Below are 21,599 nucleotides of genomic sequence, written 5' to 3'. Positions count from 1 at the left end.
GTTGTTGTTGTTGTTGTTGGTTTGATTTTTTGTTTTAAATTTTGTATTTATTATATAATATTCTGACACATCAAATAACTCTTTTTACTGCGAATCCACTTCTTTCACTTATGCCTATTTCTTTGTTAGATACAGAATGAATATATATAACAAACAAATCATATTTGATACAATATAAAAAGTAATAGTATGTTAAAAAACTGTGTTGTGGGATGAAGCAGGGTAAAGTGTCCCCATGCTGCGGTGAAGGGGGAACTAAAGAAAGGTCCCGTTTACTGTCGGAACCTCAAAGTGTGACGTCCGGCGGAAGTAAAAAACAGAACGGCAGTAGCAGCTGAAGCTGTTTGTATGTGTGGATTAAACTAGAAGACGGTGGATGGAGGTAAATCGAAGATAAATGACTCAGGTATAAAGAAGCAGCGATGTCTTCAGTTGTTCCTCTGAGAGAGTTCGTCACCGAGCGACTAACTGCTGCTGCTGAAGAAATATTCAGAGTCTTTGAAAAAACTATCGTCGAGTACGAAGAAGAGATCGATCGTCAGCGGAGACTGTTGGAGATCGTTTGGAAACCGGAGATTAAACTGCACAGGATCGGTGGGTGGACACTGAGGGGACAGTCGTCACGTAGTTCTGACTCGAGCGTTGTTAATGTTGAGGTCACATCAGTGTTTTTGTTGGTGGATTATTTTCATGCATTTCTTTGTTCAGGACACTTCTTCAGTGACTCTGTGGACCACAGTCTCTATGGAGAGTTGTCATGTGACGTGTGATAAGCAATGTTACAAAACTCCATTACCTGAGCTAAAGGAAGCATGTAAATATGAAATAAAAGAGACCCCAGAATTGTCCCCTGAGGAACGCCACATCTGATTGATGTTCACTTAAAGCAATAAAATCACCCTTTTGTGTTTCAAGCATGATGGTTCTACAAATCTGAACCTTTATTTTAACGGTTACTGGAGTTAATTTGTTAATTAAGCCCTGGACTATTGTCGATGCTGTGGTTCCAACAAGATGAATATCTTAACAAAAACGAATTTATTGTCCTTTCGTCTCCCCAGAGCTCCCACTGAAACGTGTCTGTAAGAAGGAGGAGGTTCTCACTGAGCAGGAGTTCTGTGACCAGGACAGCAACTCCGGTCTGGACCAAGAGGATCCAGATCCTCCACAGATTAAAGAGGAACAGGAGGAAATCTGCACCAGTCAGGAGGGAGAGCAGCTTGTTCTGAAGCAGGAGACTGAAAACCTTCTGTTGATTCCTACGTACGAGGAAAGAGACCACAATGAACCAGAACCAATAACAGACCAATCAGTGCTCCTCTCTCACAGCTCTCTTCTAGCCCAAAATGTAGGTGTGGAGCAAGATGAGAAACTATATGTTTGCAACACATGTGGGAAAGGATTCACGAGAAATTCTTCATTGAGCCAACATGTGAAAATTCACACAGGTGAGAAGCCGTATGTTTGCAACACCTGTGGGAACAGATTCAGACAGACAGCACATTTAAAATATCACATACAAATCCACACAGGTGAGAGACCATATGTATGCAAAATATGTGGGAGAGGTTTCAGAACTAATTTTGATATGAAAGCCCACATGGGAAATATCCACACAGGTGAGAAACCATTTTCATGTAAATCATGTGGGAGAGCTTTCAGAACTAGTGGTGAGTTAAAAGTCCACATGAAAAGAATCCACAAAGGGGAGAAGCCGTACCACTGCAACACCTGTGGGAAAAGATTCATTGACAGGAATGAATTGGTCAAGCATGTGAGAGTCCACACAGGTGAGCGACCATATGCTTGTGAGATTTGTGGTAAAAAATTTAAGCAATTGTCAGCATTGAATACTCATTTAAAATTTCATGGCAGTGAGAAGCCATTCCTCTGCAACACCTGTGGGAAAAGATTTCATCTGAAGGCATACTTGAAAAGGCACATGACAGTTCATGCAGTTTAAAGTCTTCGAAAGTTTGAAATTTGTGGGAGAGCTTTCAGATATTTACATTTTTCACACATTGATTCAGAAATCTGGGACAACAGTCACGATTTGGCAGCTTGTCATCACTTATGGAGCTTTAAAGTGCTCATCTTTATGTAAATGTTCCTGATACCGCTTGTAACAGAAACACAGCACATATTGTAAGTGTTAAAAATTGTAGGAGTTGCTACTGCAACCCAGGTTTGAGACACCAGAACATTGTTGTCTATGGCGGAAGGTTCAGGGATAGTTACCTATCATGCACTGTGCTTTTGCTAAATGAGTAGATTGGTTTGAGGTGGGAGAAATCGGGGGTTTCAGAGTTGCTGTTCTGTGGAAACTGGACCTGCTTTAAGTTCTTGAACAAGTTTCATGACCTGGTTGAAAATCTTCACAGAAATCAGGGGGTACATCTTAAGTCGTTTATATGCATGGTAATTTCCCTTGCTTGTATCATTTCACTCCTCACAAATACCTCCTTGGTCCTTGATTCTCGTTCCAAGTCAAACACGGACTGAGGAATGAAGAATGGTCTTATAAGAAACTTGAGCTGCATCTTAGAACTTCACGATGAAAGTCTGGGTCTGATAAAACAATTAGTGTATGTATGTTGTAGCACAAGCAAAGATTTTTGAAAATCTTAGAAGAGATGAAAGTTGTAGAAGGTGGACCCTGATATGAAGATTTTTGTGGTTCGGGAAACCATTGGTCAAGGTTATAAGTCTAAGAAACGACTTAAAAAGACAAACTTCCAGATAAATCTGACAAATTCCAGCCTAGGTTTAAAGATTCAAGATTGAAAAAACTTTATTAATCCCAGGGGAAAATTGTTTTGCCTCAGTACAGTTGTTCTCAATTCAAACAGAAAGAAAGGGAACCACAACCAGGAAAGATCCACACATCAATACAGAAAACTCAGTGTATATATACAGAAGATGGGAGATGAATGAAAATGGGTCAATATTTCAACCGGGTGCCATTCTACACCATATATAAACATATATAAACATATATGTGTGTGTGTGTGTGTGTGTGTTTTACTGGTTGTTTCGATTTGGTTTTTGTCCATTTTTATGAACAGTTTGTCACAACTATCTTAGTCTTCTACTAGTATATATTGAAAATGATTGTTCACAGTGATGACTGATAAACTGATATGAATATGGAGTTGGAATTCCTTCTGGACGTTTGGCAAATGCCATAAATATTAATATTTCAAAAGACTGAATTTTGTGTGCTCTTTTTAAGCAATCAGTGGTTCAAGTTTGTAGTCATTTTATAAGATTGAATCTGATCTAATTAAAGTCTGATGTCCAACAGACAAGGCTGAAATTAGCATCCCTAACATGCAAAGAGGTTAATTCATCACCTGCTGTTTATGCTGCGTTTTAAAAACACTAACAAACAATTATCATTGTTATCCCAGAATTTCAAAATAAGACAAAGACAGGAGAAACTGTAATATCTTAAGACAAAGAGTAAGAATTACTTACCTAAACAAGCTGCTGTCTGAATATGTTAAATAATCTAGATTTATTATTCACAAATACATCGGTTCGGAACTGACGGGTCAGTTATTTTATTGTTTGTTTTCTTTTTGCAAAAACATGGTTGTGCTCTTTCAAAGGTAAATTATGTAAAAGAGGAACAGCTTTTATTGTAGGATGAAGAAGGATGTGAAATGTCATTAAATGAAGGCGGAACTTAAAGCTAACTCACGTTCACCGCCGGAACTCCACAGTGTGACGTCCGGCGGAAGTAAATAACAGCACATTAGCTCTGTGGATGTTAAAGATTAAACAGTATGTGTGGAGTGAAAATATAAAGTTAAATAGTAAAGAAGCAGCGAAGTCTTCAGTTGTTCCTCTGCGAGAGTTCGTCACCGAGCGACTAACTAAATATTCAGAGTCTTTGAAAAAACTATCGTCGAGTACGAAGAAGAGATCGATCGTTTGGAAACCGGAGCACGGTGGGTGAGACACTGAGGGGAACTGACAGGGTGTGATACGAGTTTAATTTGCTCAGATGATCGTAACCTTCGTTTTATTTGCTCAGATGATCGTAACCTTTGGAATATGTAACACGTAGAAACGTGTTCAACACGGTGGAGACAGCAGAGATGCTGTTCAGACAGTCGACGTGTCACCGTCAGTAAAACAGGTTTCCTGCTGTTCTTCACACTCGCAGCTCAAATGAAGAGTGAAGGAGGCACAAAGTTTGATATTCAAACTGATGTTTACTTGATACAAGTCTTCATTCACATTAAACAGGAAACAGCTGTTGTCACTGTGTTGGACCTACTGGGCTCAGACTGACAAAGCACACTAATAGTTCATTAATTCTCAGATTATCACCTGAATATTTCCTCTTATTTTTTACCCAGGTTTTCTATCATCACTTTAGTAAACTGTGTCTTGTGTCCCATCGCTCCAGCAACATGTCTATGAGGAGGAGGAGGTTCTCACAGACCAGCAGCTCTGTGAGCAGAAGGATCCAGATCCACAGATTAAAGAGGAACAGGAGGAACTCTGCACCAGTCAGGACGGAGAGCAGCTTGTTCTGAAGCAGGAGACTGATGATGTTATGTTGACTCCTACCTGTGAGGAAAGTGACCACAGTGAACCAGAACCACTGAGTGACCAGCAGCTCAACTCTCGACTGTGGCTGAAAACCGAGATCAGAAAGGAAGCAAACGTGTAGATTCAGCATCAACTGGAAATACAGAGAAAAGACATCACAAAAACACAAGTCACAGTGACAACGTGGACAAGTCTCTGACGTCCCAGCTTCACCCTTATGTTTGTAACATCTGTGGGAGAGAATTGGTGTACTCATCATGCCTGACAATTCATTTAAGAATCCACACAGGTGAGAAACCAAATTCATGTACGACGTGTGGTAGAGCTTTCAGAACTGTGGCAAAAGAGTAAATGTACTCTAGTACTGTACTTTAGTATATAATTGATTGTTCTCAGATGGCCAAGACAATCTAAAGCTGCTGTCACACATGCACTGTAACTGTAAACCTCTACCGATTCCTCAGCTCTGCTGCCTGTAGAAACACACATTAAACGTCTGTTTTCCGATTAGCCCCTCAGTACAAAGACAGTGTATCTGCATCTCTTCTGTTTCTCCACCAGCCCGGCCCTGCCACAAATTAGCTTTGTTTAGCTAAAAGGAGAGATGTGGGACAGGTGGTGCACGCTAGAATGTCTGAAAGATCCGATATTAGATTTTTCTACAGATGAATCAATATTTGAAACATAAACTACAACAGTGAAGATTCTTTAATGTAGTAAGGCAGTAGTTGTACATTCACAGTATTAGAAACATACTGAAAAATACAGTCAAAGTAATAACTGTTAAAAACTGTTGTTCAGAACGGCCTCGTCACATCCATATACCCGTATTTTTAAAAATCAAAACTGACTCCAGAACATCTAACAGGTTTGTCGAGGTGGAGCTTGTTTTTTAATCTCCTGTTAAAGTCAAACTTTATTTCTAGAGCACTTTAGTCATCAAATAAAAAGTTCGATTTTGCCTGTGATCCAGCCCATGAAACATGAAACATTACCAGCACCAACAATAATGAGAACATTATCATAACAATAACAAAATCTAAAAATAAACAAACAAGAAAAGACTGAAACATAAAAATGGTGGAAAATAAACAGATTTGAATGAAAAGTAACCTTCATGACATTTAGTAAAAGCTCTTAATGTGATCGTCAGTGTCAAAACCACTTCTGTTTGTTAAGAAGACTCGAGCAGCTTCTTGACCCCTTCAGTCACATTTGTCCATTTTCAGTCTGTTCTATTCTTTCACTGCTTTATAAGCATGTACCTGTTTAATATGAGGCCGTTCAACTGTGTCATAGATATTAAATACTATGAACTTTCATGTGACTTCTTACATGCGTCATCCGATTGAATCGTTTCCCGCAGACTTTGCAGCTGAACGGCTTCTCACCTGTGTGAATTTTTAAATGACCGATCAGTACAGACTTTAAGGTAAATTTTTTACCACACATGTCACAAGGATACGGCCTCTCACCTGTGTGGATTCTCATATGCGTTTTCAGTTTTGACATGTCCCTAAATCTTTTCCCACAGGTGATGCAAATGTGTGGCTTCTCACCTGTGTGGATTCTCATATGCGTTTTCAGTTTTGACATGTAACTAAATCTTTTCCCACAGGTGATGCAAACGTGTGGCTTCTCATCTGTGTGGATTTTCATATGCGTTTTCAGTCTTGACATGTCCCTAAATCTTTTCCCACAGGTGTTGCAGACATGTGGCCTCTCACCTGTGTGGATTCTCTCATGCCTGATCAGTACAGACTTTTCTGTGAATCTGTTCCCACAGGTGTTGCAAACGTGTGGCCTCTCATCTGTGTGGATTCTCATATGCGTTTTCAGTCTTGATATGTCCCTAAATCTTTTCCCACAGATGATGCAAACGTGTGGCCTCTCACCTGTGTGGATTCTCATATGCGTTTTCAGTTTTGACATGTAACTAAATCTTTTCCCACAGGTGTTGCAAACGTGTGGCTTCTCATCTGTGTGGATTTTCATATGCGTTTTGAGTTTTGACATGTCCCTAAATCTTTTCCCACAGGTGTTGCAGACATGTGGCTTCTCATCTGTGTGGATTCTCTCATGCCTGATCAGTACAGACTTTTCTGTGAATCTTTTCCCACAGGTGTTGCAAACGTGTGGCCTCTCACCTGTGTGGATTCTCATATGGGTTTTCAGTCTTGACATGTTCCTAAATCTTTTCCCACAGGTGATGCAAATGTGCGGCTTTTCACCTGTGTGGATTCTCATATGCGTTTTCAGTTTTGACATGTACCTAAAACTTTTCCCACAGGTGATGCAAACGTGTGGCTTCTTAGCTGTGTGGACTCCTACATGAGCTTTCAGTCCTGATAGCTGACTGAATCCTTTTCCACAGGTGTCACAGGAATGCAGTGTCTCACCTGTGTGTGTTTTCCAGTGTCTTTTAAACTTTGATATGTCCTCAGATCCTCTGTGGGTTTGCTGATGCATCTTCATTTGGTACTGATGCTCATAAACTTTACTTGAAACGTCACAATTTAAAGATGGTTCATCTGTGTGGCTATCACAATGGTTCTGGTCTGTGAGAACCTCCTGCTTCCAGACGTGTTGCTGTGGGAGCACTCTCCAGTCTGAATTGTTTTTGGGCTTTGGCTCCTCATTTCTACTTGATCCTGACTCCACATGCTCACGTCCTTCCTGATCCTGCCTCTCAGTCAGAGTAGATTCATGTAAGAGGAGTTGGTGGTCACTTTCCTCACAGGTAGAATTCAACACAACATCATCAGTCTCCTGCTTCAGAACAAGCTGCTCTCCCTCCTCATAGGTGCAGAGTTCCTCCTGTTCCTCTTTAATCTGTGGAGGATCTGGATCCTTCTGGTCACAGAGAACCCTGTCCTCCTTACAGACATGTTGCTGTGAGAGTTCTGTAAGGACAGAAAGGGACATGAAACATAAGACAACATACTAATATGAAGAGAAAACATAGAATTTAGTACAGTGACAAAGTGAAATGTATTAATAAGTGATGTTATAGAAGCACAAACAGACATTTTCAGGGTTCAGGTACCAAACAGTGGAGGAGGGACGGTACCAGCTGAGTAAGTACTGAGTGTTAAACTTGTAACTGAGTATTTTCACGTTTGTGTAACGTAAATGAGATGTAACGTTACTGTAACGACCGCTGCTGGAAACAATCTGAGATTCACATTCATTCAAACACTGTTTAAATCAATGTATTTATTGGGAATTAATTCTTATTTGTTTCTAATTGTTGTATAAAAACTGTAGATAAACTTCTTGTTTGCCTTTTTTCAGATAAACACTTTTAACCATCAGGATCCAGGACCCTGTTAGTCCACCCACCGATCCTGTGCAGTTTAATCTCCGGTTTCCAAACGATCTCCAACAGTCTCCGCTGACGATCGATCTCTTCTTCGTACTCGACGATAGTTTTTTCAAAGACTCTGAATATTTCTTCAGCAGCAGCAGTTAGTCGCTCGGTGACGAACTCTCTCAGAGGAACAACTGAAGACATCGCTGCTTCTTTATTAATTCAATATTTAACCACAATAACTTTTTGCCACTCGTTCGCTTTATATTTGCGTCCGGCGGTGTTCCGGTAGTGGACAGGAGTTCGCTTTAGTTCCACCTTCACATGTTGGCGTTTTAGATTATTGAGGAGACATTTTATATCCAGAATTAACTACATAGGGGAAACTGCTGTTGGTCGGGTTAGGTCTACTGAACACCAAAGATTTTAATTAAATTGCACCAAGGCGGAACTAAATACTAACTCACTTCCACTACCGGAACTTCACAGTGTGACGTTTAGCGGAAGTAGGAACTGAAAGCGCTAGTAGCGTTAGCTCCACTGCTGATGAGTGAAGTTGTATCGAGGAGATAAACTGAATTAATAAAGAAGCAGCGATGTCTTCAGTTGTTCCTCTGAGAGAGTTCGTCACCGAGCGACTAACTGCTGCTGCTGAAGAAATATTCAGAGTCTTTGAAAAAACTATCGTCGAGTACGAAGAAGAGATCGATCGTTTGGAAACCGGAGCACGGTGGGTGAGACACTGAGGGGAACTGACAGGGTGTGATACGAGTTTAAGTTGCTCAGATGATCGTAACCTTCGTTTTATTTGCTCAGATGATCGTAACCTTTGGAATATGTAACACGTAGAAACGTGTTCAACACGGTGGAGACAGCAGAGATGCTGTTCAGACAGTCGACGTGTCACCGTCAGTAAAACAGGTTTCCTGCTGTTCTTCACACTCGCAGCTCAAATGAAGAGTGAAGGAGGCACAAAGTTTGATATTCAAACTGATGTTTACTTGATACAAGTCTTCATTCACATTAAACAGGAAACAGCTGTTGTCACTGTGTTGGACCTACTGGGCTCAGACTGACAAAGCACACTAATAGTTCATTAATTCTCAGATTATCACCTGAATATTTCCTCTTATTTTTTACCCAGGTTTTCTATCATCACTTTAGTAAACTGTGTCTTGTGTCCCCTCGCTCCAGCAACATGTCTATGAGGAGGAGGAGGTTCTCACAGACCAGCAGCTCTGTGAGCAGAAGGATCCAGATCCACAGATTAAAGAGGAACAGGAGGAACTCTGCACCAGTCAGGACGGAGAGCAGCTTGTTCTGAAGCAGGAGACTGATGATGTTATGTTGACTCCTACCTGTGAGGAAAGTGACCACAGTGAACCAGAACCACTGAGTGACCAGCAGCTCAACTCTCGACTGTGGCTGAAAACCGAGATCAGAAAGGAAGCAAACGTGTAGATTCGGCATCAACTGGAAATACAGAGAAAAGACATCACAAAAACACAAGTCACAGTGACAACGTGGACAAGTCTCTGACGTCCCAGCTTCACCCTTATGTTTGTAACATCTGTGGGAGAGAATTGGTGTACTCATCATGCCTGACAATTCATTTAAGAATCCACACAGGTGAGAAACCAAATTCATGTACGACGTGTGGTAGAGCTTTCAGAACTGTGGCAAAAGAGTAAATGTACTCTAGTACTGTACTTTAGTATATAATTGATTGTTCTCAGATGGCCAAGACAATCTAAAGCTGCTGTCACACATGCACTGTAACTGTAAACCTCTACCGATTCCTCAGCTCTGCTGCCTGTAGAAACACACATTAAATGTCTGTTTTCCGATGAGCCCCTCAGTACAAAGACAGTGTGTTGGGTCCAAAATTAACACACCATTCACACACTAAGAGATGGAGACAATAAAGCACAACAAGGACACTTGGCCTTTTTACTTGCAGGGGGAGCCGGCCTGAGGTCTTAGCATCATAAATGCTTCACCCAGGATTTCCTATCTCCAACTCCGTCCGTTCCCCCTTTGTGCAAGCTTTTTATTACAGATGAGACACACCCTGAAGTCACAGATGGGGGCTGGTATGGTTAAAGGATGATCATTTTACAAGGAAAAAGAACTCCATATAAGGATAAAACACTGCTCATAGGTGTATAGCAACAAGAACTGGTCAACTCTGAGAATGCTGACCTTTTTCTGACCTGTCCTGTTTTATGTCTGTGTGCAGAGTGCAGCATTAGCAGAGTATAACATGTTCCTGTTGCTGACAGGATTAAACATCAAAAACAAATATCATTCATAATGACAAGAAGTAAGAAAAACAATAATCAAACAAAAATGTAATAAGAGAATTAGATAATTATCACTGAGTAAATCATTTTTACTTTAACACAGTGTATCTGCATCTCTTCTGTTTCTCCACCAGCCCGGCCCTGCCACAAATTAGCTTTGTTTAGCTAAAAGGAGAGATGTGGGACAGGTGGTGCACGCTAGAATGTCTGAAAGATCCGATATTAGATTTTCTACAGATGAATCAATATTTGAAACATAAACTACAACAGTGAAGATTCTTTAATGTAGTAAGGCAGTAGTTGTACATTCACAGTATTAGAAACATACTGAAAAATACAGTCAAAGTAATAACTGTTAAAAACGTTTGTTCAGAACGGCCTCGTCACATCCATATACCCGTATTTTTAAAAATCAAAACTGACTCCAGAACATCTAACAGGTTTGTCGAGGTGGAGCTTGTTTTTTAATCTCCTGTTAAAGTCAAACTTTATTTCTAGAGCACTTTAGTCATCAAATAAAAAGTTCGATTTTGCCTGTGATCCAGCCCATGAAACATGAAACATTACCAGCACCAACAATAATGAGAACATTATCATAACAATAACAAAATCTAAAAATAAACAAACAAGAAAAGACTGAAACATAAAAATGGTGGAAAATAAACAGATTTGAATGAAAAGTAACCTTCATGACATTTAGTAAAAGCTCTTAATGTGATCGTCAGTGTCAAAACCACTTCTGTTTGTTAAGAAGACTCGAGCAGCTTCTTGACCCCTTCAGTCACATTTGTCCATTTTCAGTCTGTTCTATTCTTTCACTGCTTTATAAGCATGTACATGTTTAATATGAGGCCCGTTCAACTGTGTCATAGATATTAAATACTATGAACTTTCATGTGACTTCTTACATGAGCCATCCGATTGAATCGTTTCCCGCAGACTTTGCAGCTGAACGGCTTCTCACCTGTGTGAATTTTTAAATGACTACTCAGTGCAGATGCCTGTCTAAATTTTTTACCACACATACCACAAGTATACGGCCTCTCACCTGTGTGGATTCTCTCATGCCTGATCAGTGCAGACTTTTCTTTAAATTTTTTACCACACATGTCACAAGTATACGGCCTCTCACCTGTGTGCATTCTCTCATGCCTGATCAGTGCAGACTTTTCTTTAAATTTTTTACCACACATGTCACAAGTATACAGCCTCTTATCTGTGTGGATTCTCATATGCGTTTTCAGTTTTGACATGTACCTAAAACTTTTCCCACAGGTGATGCAAACGTGTGGCTTCTTAGCTGTGTGGACTCCTACATGAGCTTTCAGTCCTGATAGCTGACTGAATCCTTTTCCACAGGTGTCACAAGAATACAGTGTCTCACCTGTGTGTGTTTTCCAGTGTCTTTTAAACTTTGATATGTCCTCAGATCCTCTGTGGGTTTGCTGATGCATCTTCATTTGGTACTGATGCTCATAAACTTTACTACAAACGTCACAATTTGAAGATGGTTCATCTGTGTGACTATCACAACGGTTCTGGTCTGTGAGAACCTCCTGCTTCCAGACATGTTGCTGTGGGAGCTCTGTAGAGACAACGAGAGATTCAACATCAGATTAATATATTGATGGAAACAGACACATGAGCAAATAAATACAAGTTGGATTTACTGACCTATCATGTGTAGCTTTATTCTGGGTTTCCAAACGAGATCCTCTACTCGGCACTGACGACCAGTCTCGTGCTTGTCGATCTCTGTCCCAGACCAGTCTGCATTGTTGCTGTCATGTTCCTTTTTCGGCTTTGGCTCCTCATTTCTACTTGATCCTGACTCCACATGCTCACGTCCTTCCTGATCCTGCCTCTCAGTCAGAGTAGATTCATGTAAGAGGAGTTGGTGGTCACTTTCCTCACAGGTAGAATTCAACACAACATCATCAGTCTCCTGCTTCAGAACAAGCTGCTCTCCCTCCTCATAGGTGCAGAGTTCCTCCTGTTCCTCTTTAATCTGTGGAGGATCTGGATCCTTCTGGTCACAGAGAACCCTGTCCTCCTTACAGACATGTTGCTGTGAGAGTTCTGTAAGGACAGAAAGGGACATGAAACATAAGACAACATACTAATATGAAGAGAAAACATAGAATTTAGTACAGTGACAAAGTGAAATGTATTAATAAGTGATGTTATAGAAGCACAAACAGACATTTTCAGGGTTCAGGTACCAAACGGTGGAGGAGGGACAGTACCAGCTGAGTAAGTACTGAGTGTTAAACTTGTAACTGAGTATTTTCACGTTTGTGTAACGTAAATGAGATGTAACGTTACTGTAACGACCGCTGCTGGAAACAATCTGAGATTCACATTCATTCAAACACTGTTTAAATCAATGTATTTATTGGGAATTAATTCTTATTTGTTTCTAATTGTTGTATAAAAACTGTAGATAAACTTCTTGTTTGCCTTTTTTCAGATAAACACTTTTAACCATCAGGATCCAGGACCCTGTTAGTCCACCCACCGATCCTGTGCAGTTTAATCTCCGGTTTCCAAACGATCTCCAACAGTCTCCGCTGACGATCGATCTCTTCTTCGTACTCGACGATAGTTTTTTCAAAGACTCTGAATATTTCTTCAGCAGCAGCAGTTAGTCGCTCGGTGACGAACTCTCTCAGAGGAACAACTGAAGACATCGCTGCTTCTTTATTAATTCAATATTTAACCACAATAACTTTTTGCCACTCGTTCGCTTTATATTTGCGTCCGGCGGTGTTCCGGTAGTGGACAGGAGTTCGCTTTAGTTCCACCTTCACATGTTGGCGTTTTAGATTATTGAGGAGACATTTTATATCCAGAATTAACTACATAGGGGAAACTGCTGTTGGTCGGGTTAGGTCTAATAAACACCAAAGATTTTAATTAAATTGCACCAAGGCGGAACTAAATACTAACTCACTTCCACTACCGGAACTTCACAGTGTGACGTTTAGCGGAAGTAGGAACTGAAAGCGCTAGTAGCGTTAGCTCCACTGCTGATGAGTGAAGTTGTATCGAGGAGATAAACTGAATTAATAAAGAAGCAGCGATGTCTTCAGTTGTTCCTCTGAGAGAGTTCGTCACCGAGCGACTAACTGCTGCTGCTGAAGAAATATTCAGAGTCTTTGAAAAAACTATCGTCGAGTACGAAGAAGAGATCGATCGTCAGCGGAGACTGTTGGAGATCGTTTGGAAACCGGAGATTAAACTGCACAGGATCGGTGGGTGGACTAACAGACGTCTTACTAAAAACTAACAATGATTCTAATGGTGTAATTTATCAGTGATAAAGCAAAAAGTCGTTTTATGAACAATTTGCTCGTTGGAGTTGAGCAGGTTCGATCTTCCGTGTCATGTCGAGTTTTCCATCACTGCACAGATCAGTGTTTTATTAGGATCAACTTAACTGTCAGGTAGGATTTCAATGTCAATATGTCACCTATTAACTGTAACTTTATGATGAATTTTATCTTACAAAGGTTTAAATGTCGTTCGGTATCATTATCGCATGCACCATGTCCAGGTAACATAGTGTGGTTATACAACATATATGTATATATATACTAATATATACTACATATAATATAACGTGTCTTACAGTCAATTTGATTTGATCTACATCTCTACCATGCAGAAGTCTGTCTCAAATAACAGGGGGTGCAGATCTGACCTGGCCTAACATCTGGTTCAGGTGTTGGATCAGCAACATGACCAAACGTTTCCTCTTTTCCCTAACACTAACCCTAATTACAGAAAAACCTGACCCAACCAGAACGATACACATATATTCAAATATAATTGACCCATTCACACGTGATTTTCAGAATCATATCTTAATTACAAGCGGGAGATATAACTTCAGCGTTATTTCACAATATCAGATTTTTCCTTCTGCGCAAACTTATTTATGAAGAACAGCTCATAGATTTAATTACATACTGCCAGAAAAAACACTGTTTCCATGCGACCTGAAATATCTGGAGGTAGCAAATAGTAGATAGGTGATTGGAAGATTTCCATTCAGATATAGTGTCATTTTAAAGCAGATAAAGTGAGTAAGTTTGAAATGTGCTGCATGTTATTCCAGTTATTGTGATAATTGTTAATCACATACTAATAATTCGTTTCAGACCCATTCATTGTGTTGCTTTGTCGCCACAGAGCTCCCACAGCAACAAGTCTGTAAGCAGGAGGAGGTTCTCACAGACCAGCAGCTCTGTGAGCAGGAGAGGAACTCCAGTCTGGACCAAGAGGATCCAGATCCTCCACAGATTAAAGAGGAACAGGAGGAAGTCAGTATCAGTCAGGAGGGAGAGCAGCTTGTTCTGAAGCAGGAGACTGAAAATGTTATGTTGATTCCTGCTTTTAAGGAAAGAGACCTCAGTGAACCAGAACCAGTCAGTAACCAGCAGCTCCTCTCTCACAGCCAAGATCAGCAACAAAGCAAACATGAAGCCTCAGGGTCAACTAGAAATGCAGAGCCAAAGCCAAAGAAGAGTTGTCACAGTAACAGTGGAGATGATTCTCCCACGTCAGACGCTAATTACAAACCTCCCACAGGTAAGAAGTCTCCTGAATGTGACTTTTGTGGAAAACATTTTAAGTCGGCGTTCAGTTTGAAAGAACATCTGAGAATCCACACAGGTCAGAAACCATATGTTTGCAATATCTGTGACAAAAGGTTTATTCGGATGTCAACTCTGAACGTTCATTTAAGAAACCACTCAGGTGAGAACCTGCATTTGTGCAATATCTGTGGGGAAGGTTTCAGTGAATGGCTTAAACTGAAGAGCCACATGATGAGCCACACAGATGAGAAGCCGTACCTCTGCAACACCTGCGGGGATCGGTTCTATCAGCTGAGCCATTTGAAAAATCACGTGAAAATTCATACACGTGAGAACATGTATATCTACAAAATGCAAATGGGAGAGATTTCAGACTCGGTAGTGAGCTGACAGTCGACATGAGAGGAGCCCATACTGGTGAGCAACCACATCACCGTGACACCTGAAAGGAATGTGTAATATGTAAGATCACAAACGGGCAAGTAGCCCTGCATTTTCTAAATATGTGGGAGAGGATCAGTCACAGTGGTTCAGTACTTTTATAGTATTTTCAGGATCTTTGTTTGATGAACTCTGATGTTAAAGGTGAGAAATGCTTCAGTTAATTAGGTCAGTTATGTTGTTATTCAGGAAACTAGACTCTTTTTTTTCCATGAGCATGTCTTTTATTTTTGTATTTACTTACATTTTATCAATTTGATGTAATTGTAGTATTGTTTTATGATTTATAGTTAAATCCAAAATACTGATACAGATACATTCACAGTTTTGTATACTTCTGGGTCTTTGTTATGCAGTTAGTACACAGTAATTGCTTTTAATTTACTGATGTGATGCGGATAAAGGCTTTTGACAAATGTAAGAAATGTTCATATATTTTGAAAGATTGGTGACTTATTGTTTTTCTATTACTGTGTCATGTGAAACACTTTGTAATGTAAGTTCATAGTCCTCCATAAATAAAGATTTTTTTTTATGTGTAGTTCTATTTGCAGTCAGTTCAGAAGAATGACAGGCTGATCTGTCCGGAGTCTGATGGAAAACAGCAACACATACCTTCGTAATTGTAATTCTTGATCTTCTTTGAGAGGGAAGTGTTATTTTTACCCCAATAATTGTATATCATGAAGTTTCAAGTGTTAAATTAAGGATAAGACGAAAAATTAATAAGATCCATTGTTTGTCAGTAAGTATGTGAAACGTAGCGCGTGCTGTATAAACAGATACTATATTATCATGATGTTTGAAGATCATGGTAACATTTGGAGCAGTTTTACAAATTAACATTTTGACTTGTTGAGTGAATTGTGTATTTATTACTTATACTGCATTCTTTAATGCAAAGTCAGTGTCTGTGAATTGAAAAGTAGTGGTAACAGATTCCCAGGTGGATTAACCCTGCTGCTGAGATTTAACACGTCTCAAATAAAATTCAAAAAAATAAATAAGTGAAGGCGGAACTAAAAGCCGACTCTTTTCCACAGCCGGAACTTCGCAGCGTGACATCCGGCGGAAGTAAACAAGCTAGCAACGTTAGCTCTTCGGGTGTGTTGGCTCAGCTGGACGACGTCTGTAGTTCTGAAGCAAATAAATATTTTATTAGTCACAAAGCAGCGATGTCTTCGGTCCAGTATCTGAGAGAGTTTGTTATCGAGCGACTAAATGCTGCTGCTGAGGAAATATTCGGAGTTTTTGAAACGACTATTCTTGAATATGAAGAAGAGATCGATCGTCAGCGCAGATTGTTGGACATCGTTTGGAAACCGGAGATTAAACTTCACAGGATCGGTGAGTGAATCCTAAATTAAACCTGATCACTTACCTGTCCTTTAAGTTGAGTAAATTTGTTAACACCTGGAAAAATAGAAGAAATGTTGAGAGACACCATCATCTCTCAAAAACAGTTTCTAACATGAGACTAAAATTAAAGGTGTTATAGAAAATCAATGTTCATACTTTGATTTTGGGGCTTTGCTGAAATGTTAATGCAGGATTTCCAGTTCCAGACCCTGATACCTTTTAAATGCTTTCTGTACTTAATGAGACGGTTTTCAGCTTTTTACCTGTGACAGGTGATGCTGTTTGTTCAGCTTCTCAGTTTCTTTTATAGTGTTTAATTTAAAACTGTCCACACTTGTTAACCCTGACTGAGTAGCAAATGATAATTGTTTTGTAAAATGTACTATTTTAGTTTTTACCTGTAAATGAGAAGCTTGTGTGTGTGTCAGGCTTTTTTTTTTGCTTTATTATTGACACTGAATCATGAGTCACCTGCTCTGTGCCCCCAAAACATTCCTACAAATTAAAATAATGGATTAGTAACCAGTTTTGTGTTTTTATTCCTCCAGAGCTCCCAGAGCAACATGTCTGTAAAGAAGAGGAGGACGATGACGATCTCTTTGACCAGCAGTTCTCGAACCAGGAGAGAAACTCCAGTCTGGACCAAGAGGATCCAGGTCCTCCACAGATTAAAGAGGAACAGGAGGAGCGCAGCACCAGTCAGGAGGTAGAGCATCTTATTCTGAAGCAGGAGACCGAAAATGTGACGTGGATTCCTGCTTATGAGGAGAGTGACGACAGTGAACCAGAACCACTCAGTGACGAGCAGATCCTCTGTCAAAGCCAAGATCAGGAAGGAAAACATGTAGACTCAGGATCAACTAGAAACGCAGAGCCACAGGTGATGGAGCAGCATCATGACAACACATGTCACAGTGACTATGCACATGACTCCTCCGTGTCAGAGCCTAAATGTAGTACCACACACAAAACATCTATCAAAAGTGGAAAGGACTTTAAGTCTGGGTTTAAATTGAAAATACATCTAAAAACCCACACAGGTGAGAAGTCATTCACCTGCAGCATCTGTAAGAAAACATTTATCTGCTCATCAAAACTGGAAAGGCACATGATAACCCACACAGGTGAGAAGCCATACCTCTGCAGCTTGTGTGAAAAAGATTTAGCGACAGCTCGGTATTGAAAAGGCACATGATGATCCACACGGGCGAGAAGCCATATTGCTGTAACTTCTGTGAGAAAAAATTTAGCCTTGCATCGTCATTGAACGCTCATTTAAGAATCCACACAGGTGAGAAACCATATTGTTGTAACATCTGTGAGAAGCAATACAGCCTAAAATCATCACTGAATGTTCATTTAAGAATTCACACAGGTGAGAAACCAAATGTTTGCAGCACCTGTGGTAAAGCATTCTTTAAAAAATCATCACTGAATAGTCATCGGAAAATCCACACAGGCGAGAAGGCAAATTCCTGTGAAATATGTGGGAAAAGCTTCATGTTCAGCAGCAACTTGTTGGCCCACATGAAGATCCACACAGGCGAGAAGCCGTTTCCCTGCAGCATCTGTGAAAAACGATTCATTAACTCATCAAAACTGAAAAGGCATATGATGAGCCACACAGGCGAGAAGCCATACTCCTGCAACATGTGTGAGAAGAGATATGTGAACTCGTCAAAGCTGAAAAGGCATATGTTGAAGCACACAGGGGAGGAACCAGCGCCCTGCAAAGATGTGTGACTGGATTCAACCAGCTGTCAGCATTTAACAATCCACATGAGAACATGTCCTGACCTCCTGCTTTTACTGTAGTTGTTATTAACCTAGTCTGTAAATAGTTCTTCAGCATCTTGACAAGTTTCAAGTTTACCAGGAAAATCAACAAAAACAAACGTGTGTGACCAAGAGTTGTTGAAGATTCTAATTCTGCCATTAGCTTAACTTGTAAAGTGCCACAAGATGAGTTTGTAGATGAATTAATGAATGAAAATTAAATTAGTTTTTTTTTTGCTTACACAGTGAAAGTCTTAGAGAAAAGCTTTCGTAACTTTGCCTTAAACAAAGGCACCACTAATGATCTGCACTCACAAAGTGCTTTTCTACCGTGTCGGTACCCAAAGTGCTTCATCATCACTTCTCACTCGCCCACAACTCAAGGACACGTTGACCTGTGGAGTGTGGAGGAGCTGGGGATCGTGCAACATCTGAACAGAACCTTGTGTTTGCACAAAGCTCTGCACAGTGTTTCCTACATTAGACGGAATTAATTCACTTCTATTCAGAAATAAAGACTCTTAATATGAAATTAATATTTCAACACTTTAGCATCGTGATGTTGTGTTGTATTGATTCTCAAAGACACTCTTAATTTTAAATGCTTCATCTTCCTGCAGAGATTCAGAGCAGACCGTGGTGGGTTTACACATGGACTACTAGATGGCCGTGTTGTTTATGTAGTGGGTTGTTCGTACACACTGCAGCGTGTTCTTTAACAGTGATGGTTTTATTAAAGCTAGGTTTTACAACATGCAATAAATCCGCTCTGCTCACAGTACCACAGTAACCTCTGTACCGTGATTCATGTTGATACTAATGCACTACTTCAGCCTGAGCCGTGGCCCTACAGACATCTGTCTGTAACATGAAGCTGCGCTTGATGTGGACACAACCAAGCAGAAGGTGGGATCCATAATCACCCACCATCTCTTACAATATTATTAGGCTGTGTTCACCATTGCTCTGTAATGTTGCTGTATTCATTTTACAGTAACGGCTCGTATTGATCATGTACTGTAATACTATAAATATGTTTACTGTATATTTTTCCTAGTGTTTTCATTTTTATGCTTATTGAAATATGAGACGTACTGTACTGGGACAATCTTTCACAGAAGAAGCAACAACTGCTGTGTGTTGTTGAATCATTTGAGTTGTTATTATCCCGACACAGGAGGAGGATGTTTCTCTGTTAACGTGTTGCTTGTTGGTTTAAATTCTGCAACAAGTGTCAAACTGAAAACTTGAGAAGAGGTCACAATATGTAGAGTAGATCTCTAGTAGTAGAACGTCGACATCAAGGTTTGCTAAACGTTTACTTTTCTATGACTCTAGTACTCGTACGTGTGTGTGCCGTAGTATTTATCTGAATTTATAATACACTTCATACAAATGTAAATAAATGACTTTGACATGTTTAACTATTTCCAACTTCCTGTATGTGTGGTCCTGAAGAAAACTTACTTTTAAAGGGCTTGTCTGCTTTTTTTTAATCTTTGTTTACAGTGGTGAGAAGAAGTAAAGTGAATTTCCTGGTTTTCTGCATAAATTTAATTTTAAAATATCAACAAACAGAATATTTCTGAGCTGATGAAACAGTCGTGAATTTTTCCTGTTTCTATTGAAAACACCATCAAAGAGTGATGGAAAATAACTTTTTAATAACTGGTTCTCTCACAAACAACATTGTGCCAAAGACCAACTTAACAATCCACAATGCTGCAGGAAAAAGATGTTAAGTTGTTTTTACCAAAACCTATAGTGTAAAAATGTTTCGCAGGTTCACAGGCTTCTTCTCACCACTGTGTGTTTTACAAAGAACAATTCTGTCAAGGATTTTCCTTCAATCTTAGTTATGAATATGAACATTTCTAAATTGATGGAAGAACTTGTGTCTCAGTTTCTTTCTTCAGCCCTGTGAGTGGTTGTACATTCAACGATCAGACTACACAGGATGGTTTTTATATTTTCTTCAGATTTCTTCTATTTATTCTAAAATTAAAGTTTTGTCAGCTGAAAATAAAACTGTTTCCTAGTGATGTAAAACTAAAACCACAACACCAACGTCTATACCTTCATATCAGGAGGCCGGAGTGGCAGCAGTGGGTTCCTCACACATTAGCGGTTCCTTTCAGGATAATAGATGTTACTGTAAATTACATTGTTTGAGTCTTTGTTCTGCAGCTTGTTCACAATAATGGCTTTGGATGACAGACTGTGAGGTGGATAAAGGGCATTTGCCAAATGTCATAAATGTCTTAAGGGTAAGATAAAAAAAAAAAACTTGATGAAATAATGTGAATTGTTTGTAAAAATGTAAAGAACCAGTCCTCAACAGCTGAATGGTTACAGAGCATGTCAGGTCATCTCAGATGAGCACCTCTGTATGTTTACTGTCTGTGAAAAGCAAAATAAAGCATGAGACCCTGAGTAAGTGCTGCATAAACATAGTAAATAATTTATCATCATGATGCTTAAATGTCCTGTTAATATCTGGGACTGACAGATATTAACATGCATATATATATATATATATATATGTGTAAATATATATATATATATACACACACTACACAGCACATTTAAATGGACCTGGTTCTCTCTGCTGCTGCATTAGTTTGTGGTGAACAACACTAACATTGTTCATTAAATGTGCATCAAAGCTGCAGATATTTAAAAGCACAGTTCAAATACAACAAGTGAAGGCGGAACTAAGAACGAACTCGCGTCCACACCCGGAAGTTAATAGTGTAACATCCGGCGGAAGTAAACAAGGAAAAACGCAGGTTTAGCTTTAATAGATAAAAAAGTTCAGTTTCAAAGAAGCAAAAATGTCTGAAGAAGTGAAACATGTCGAGAGATTTAGAGACAAACCGCTGAAGAAGTGAAACGTGTGGAGAGATTTAGTCACAAACCGCTGAAGAAGTGAAACATGTCGAGAGATTTAGAGACAAACCGCTGAAGAAGTGAAACATGTCGAGAGATTTAGAGACAAACCGCTGAAGAAGTGAAACGTGTCGAGAGATTTAGAGACAAACCGCTGAAGAAGTGAAACATGTCGAGAGATTTAGAGACAAACCGCTGAAGAAGTGAAACATGTCGAGAGATTTAGAGACAAACCGCTGAAGAAGTGAAACATGTCGAGAGATTTAGAGACAAACCGCTGAAGAAGTGAAACATGTCGAGAGATTTAGAGACAAACCGCTGAAGAAGAGAAACGTGTCGAGAGATTTAGAGACAAAC

At 39.7% G+C, this 21,599-nt stretch overlaps 2 protein-coding genes and 1 pseudogene across 6 annotated transcripts in view; 2 read left to right on the top strand and 1 right to left on the bottom strand.

The window, feature by feature from the left end:
* Positions 1-310: 310 nt before the first annotated feature.
* Positions 311-5,120, top strand: LOC113172069 (zinc finger protein 664-like). Of its 3 annotated transcripts, none has more exons than XM_026374884.2 (3): positions 311-594; positions 1,062-1,448; positions 4,418-5,120. In XM_026374884.2, the coding sequence occupies exons 1-3, from the start codon at positions 423-425 to the stop codon at positions 4,429-4,431; spliced, it is 573 nt and encodes a 190-aa protein (XP_026230669.1). In that variant the 5' UTR covers positions 311-422; the 3' UTR covers positions 4,432-5,120. The 3 variants fall into 3 exon arrangements, with proteins under 3 accessions (XP_026230669.1, XP_026230668.1, XP_026230667.1); XM_026374883.2 differs by having other exon boundaries at positions 4,368-5,120; XM_026374882.1 differs by lacking the exon at positions 4,418-5,120 and having other exon boundaries at positions 1,062-3,205.
* Positions 5,121-5,256: 136 nt separating this feature from the next.
* Positions 5,257-21,599, bottom strand: part of LOC117152798 (gastrula zinc finger protein XlCGF57.1-like) — a 32,004-nt gene continuing 15,661 nt past the window's right edge. The window contains exons 2-5 of one of the 3 annotated variants that reach the window (XM_033326412.1): positions 12,695-12,864; positions 11,851-12,255; positions 11,393-11,761; positions 5,257-6,794 (exon numbers count right to left, since the gene is read on the bottom strand). In XM_033326412.1, coding sequence (XP_033182303.1) covers positions 5,866-6,794; positions 11,393-11,761; positions 11,851-12,255; positions 12,695-12,864 — 1,873 coding nt within the window. In that variant the 3' untranslated portion in view covers positions 5,257-5,865. Of the gene's footprint in view, positions 7,467-7,905; positions 8,100-11,392; positions 11,762-11,850; positions 12,256-12,694; positions 12,889-21,599 lie in introns of those variants that run through there. The other 2 variants (XM_033326411.1, XM_026374808.1) reach the window with 2 other exon arrangements.
* LOC113172060 lies at positions 13,229-19,774 on the top strand (annotated as a pseudogene).

The sequence above is a fragment of the Anabas testudineus genome, chromosome 17 (genome assembly GCF_900324465.2).
Source record: "Anabas testudineus chromosome 17, fAnaTes1.2, whole genome shotgun sequence".
Taxonomy (NCBI): Eukaryota; Metazoa; Chordata; class Actinopteri; order Anabantiformes; family Anabantidae; genus Anabas; species Anabas testudineus.
The sequence above is the reverse complement of the archived record's forward strand: the minus strand, read 5'-3'. Positions and strand labels throughout refer to the sequence as shown.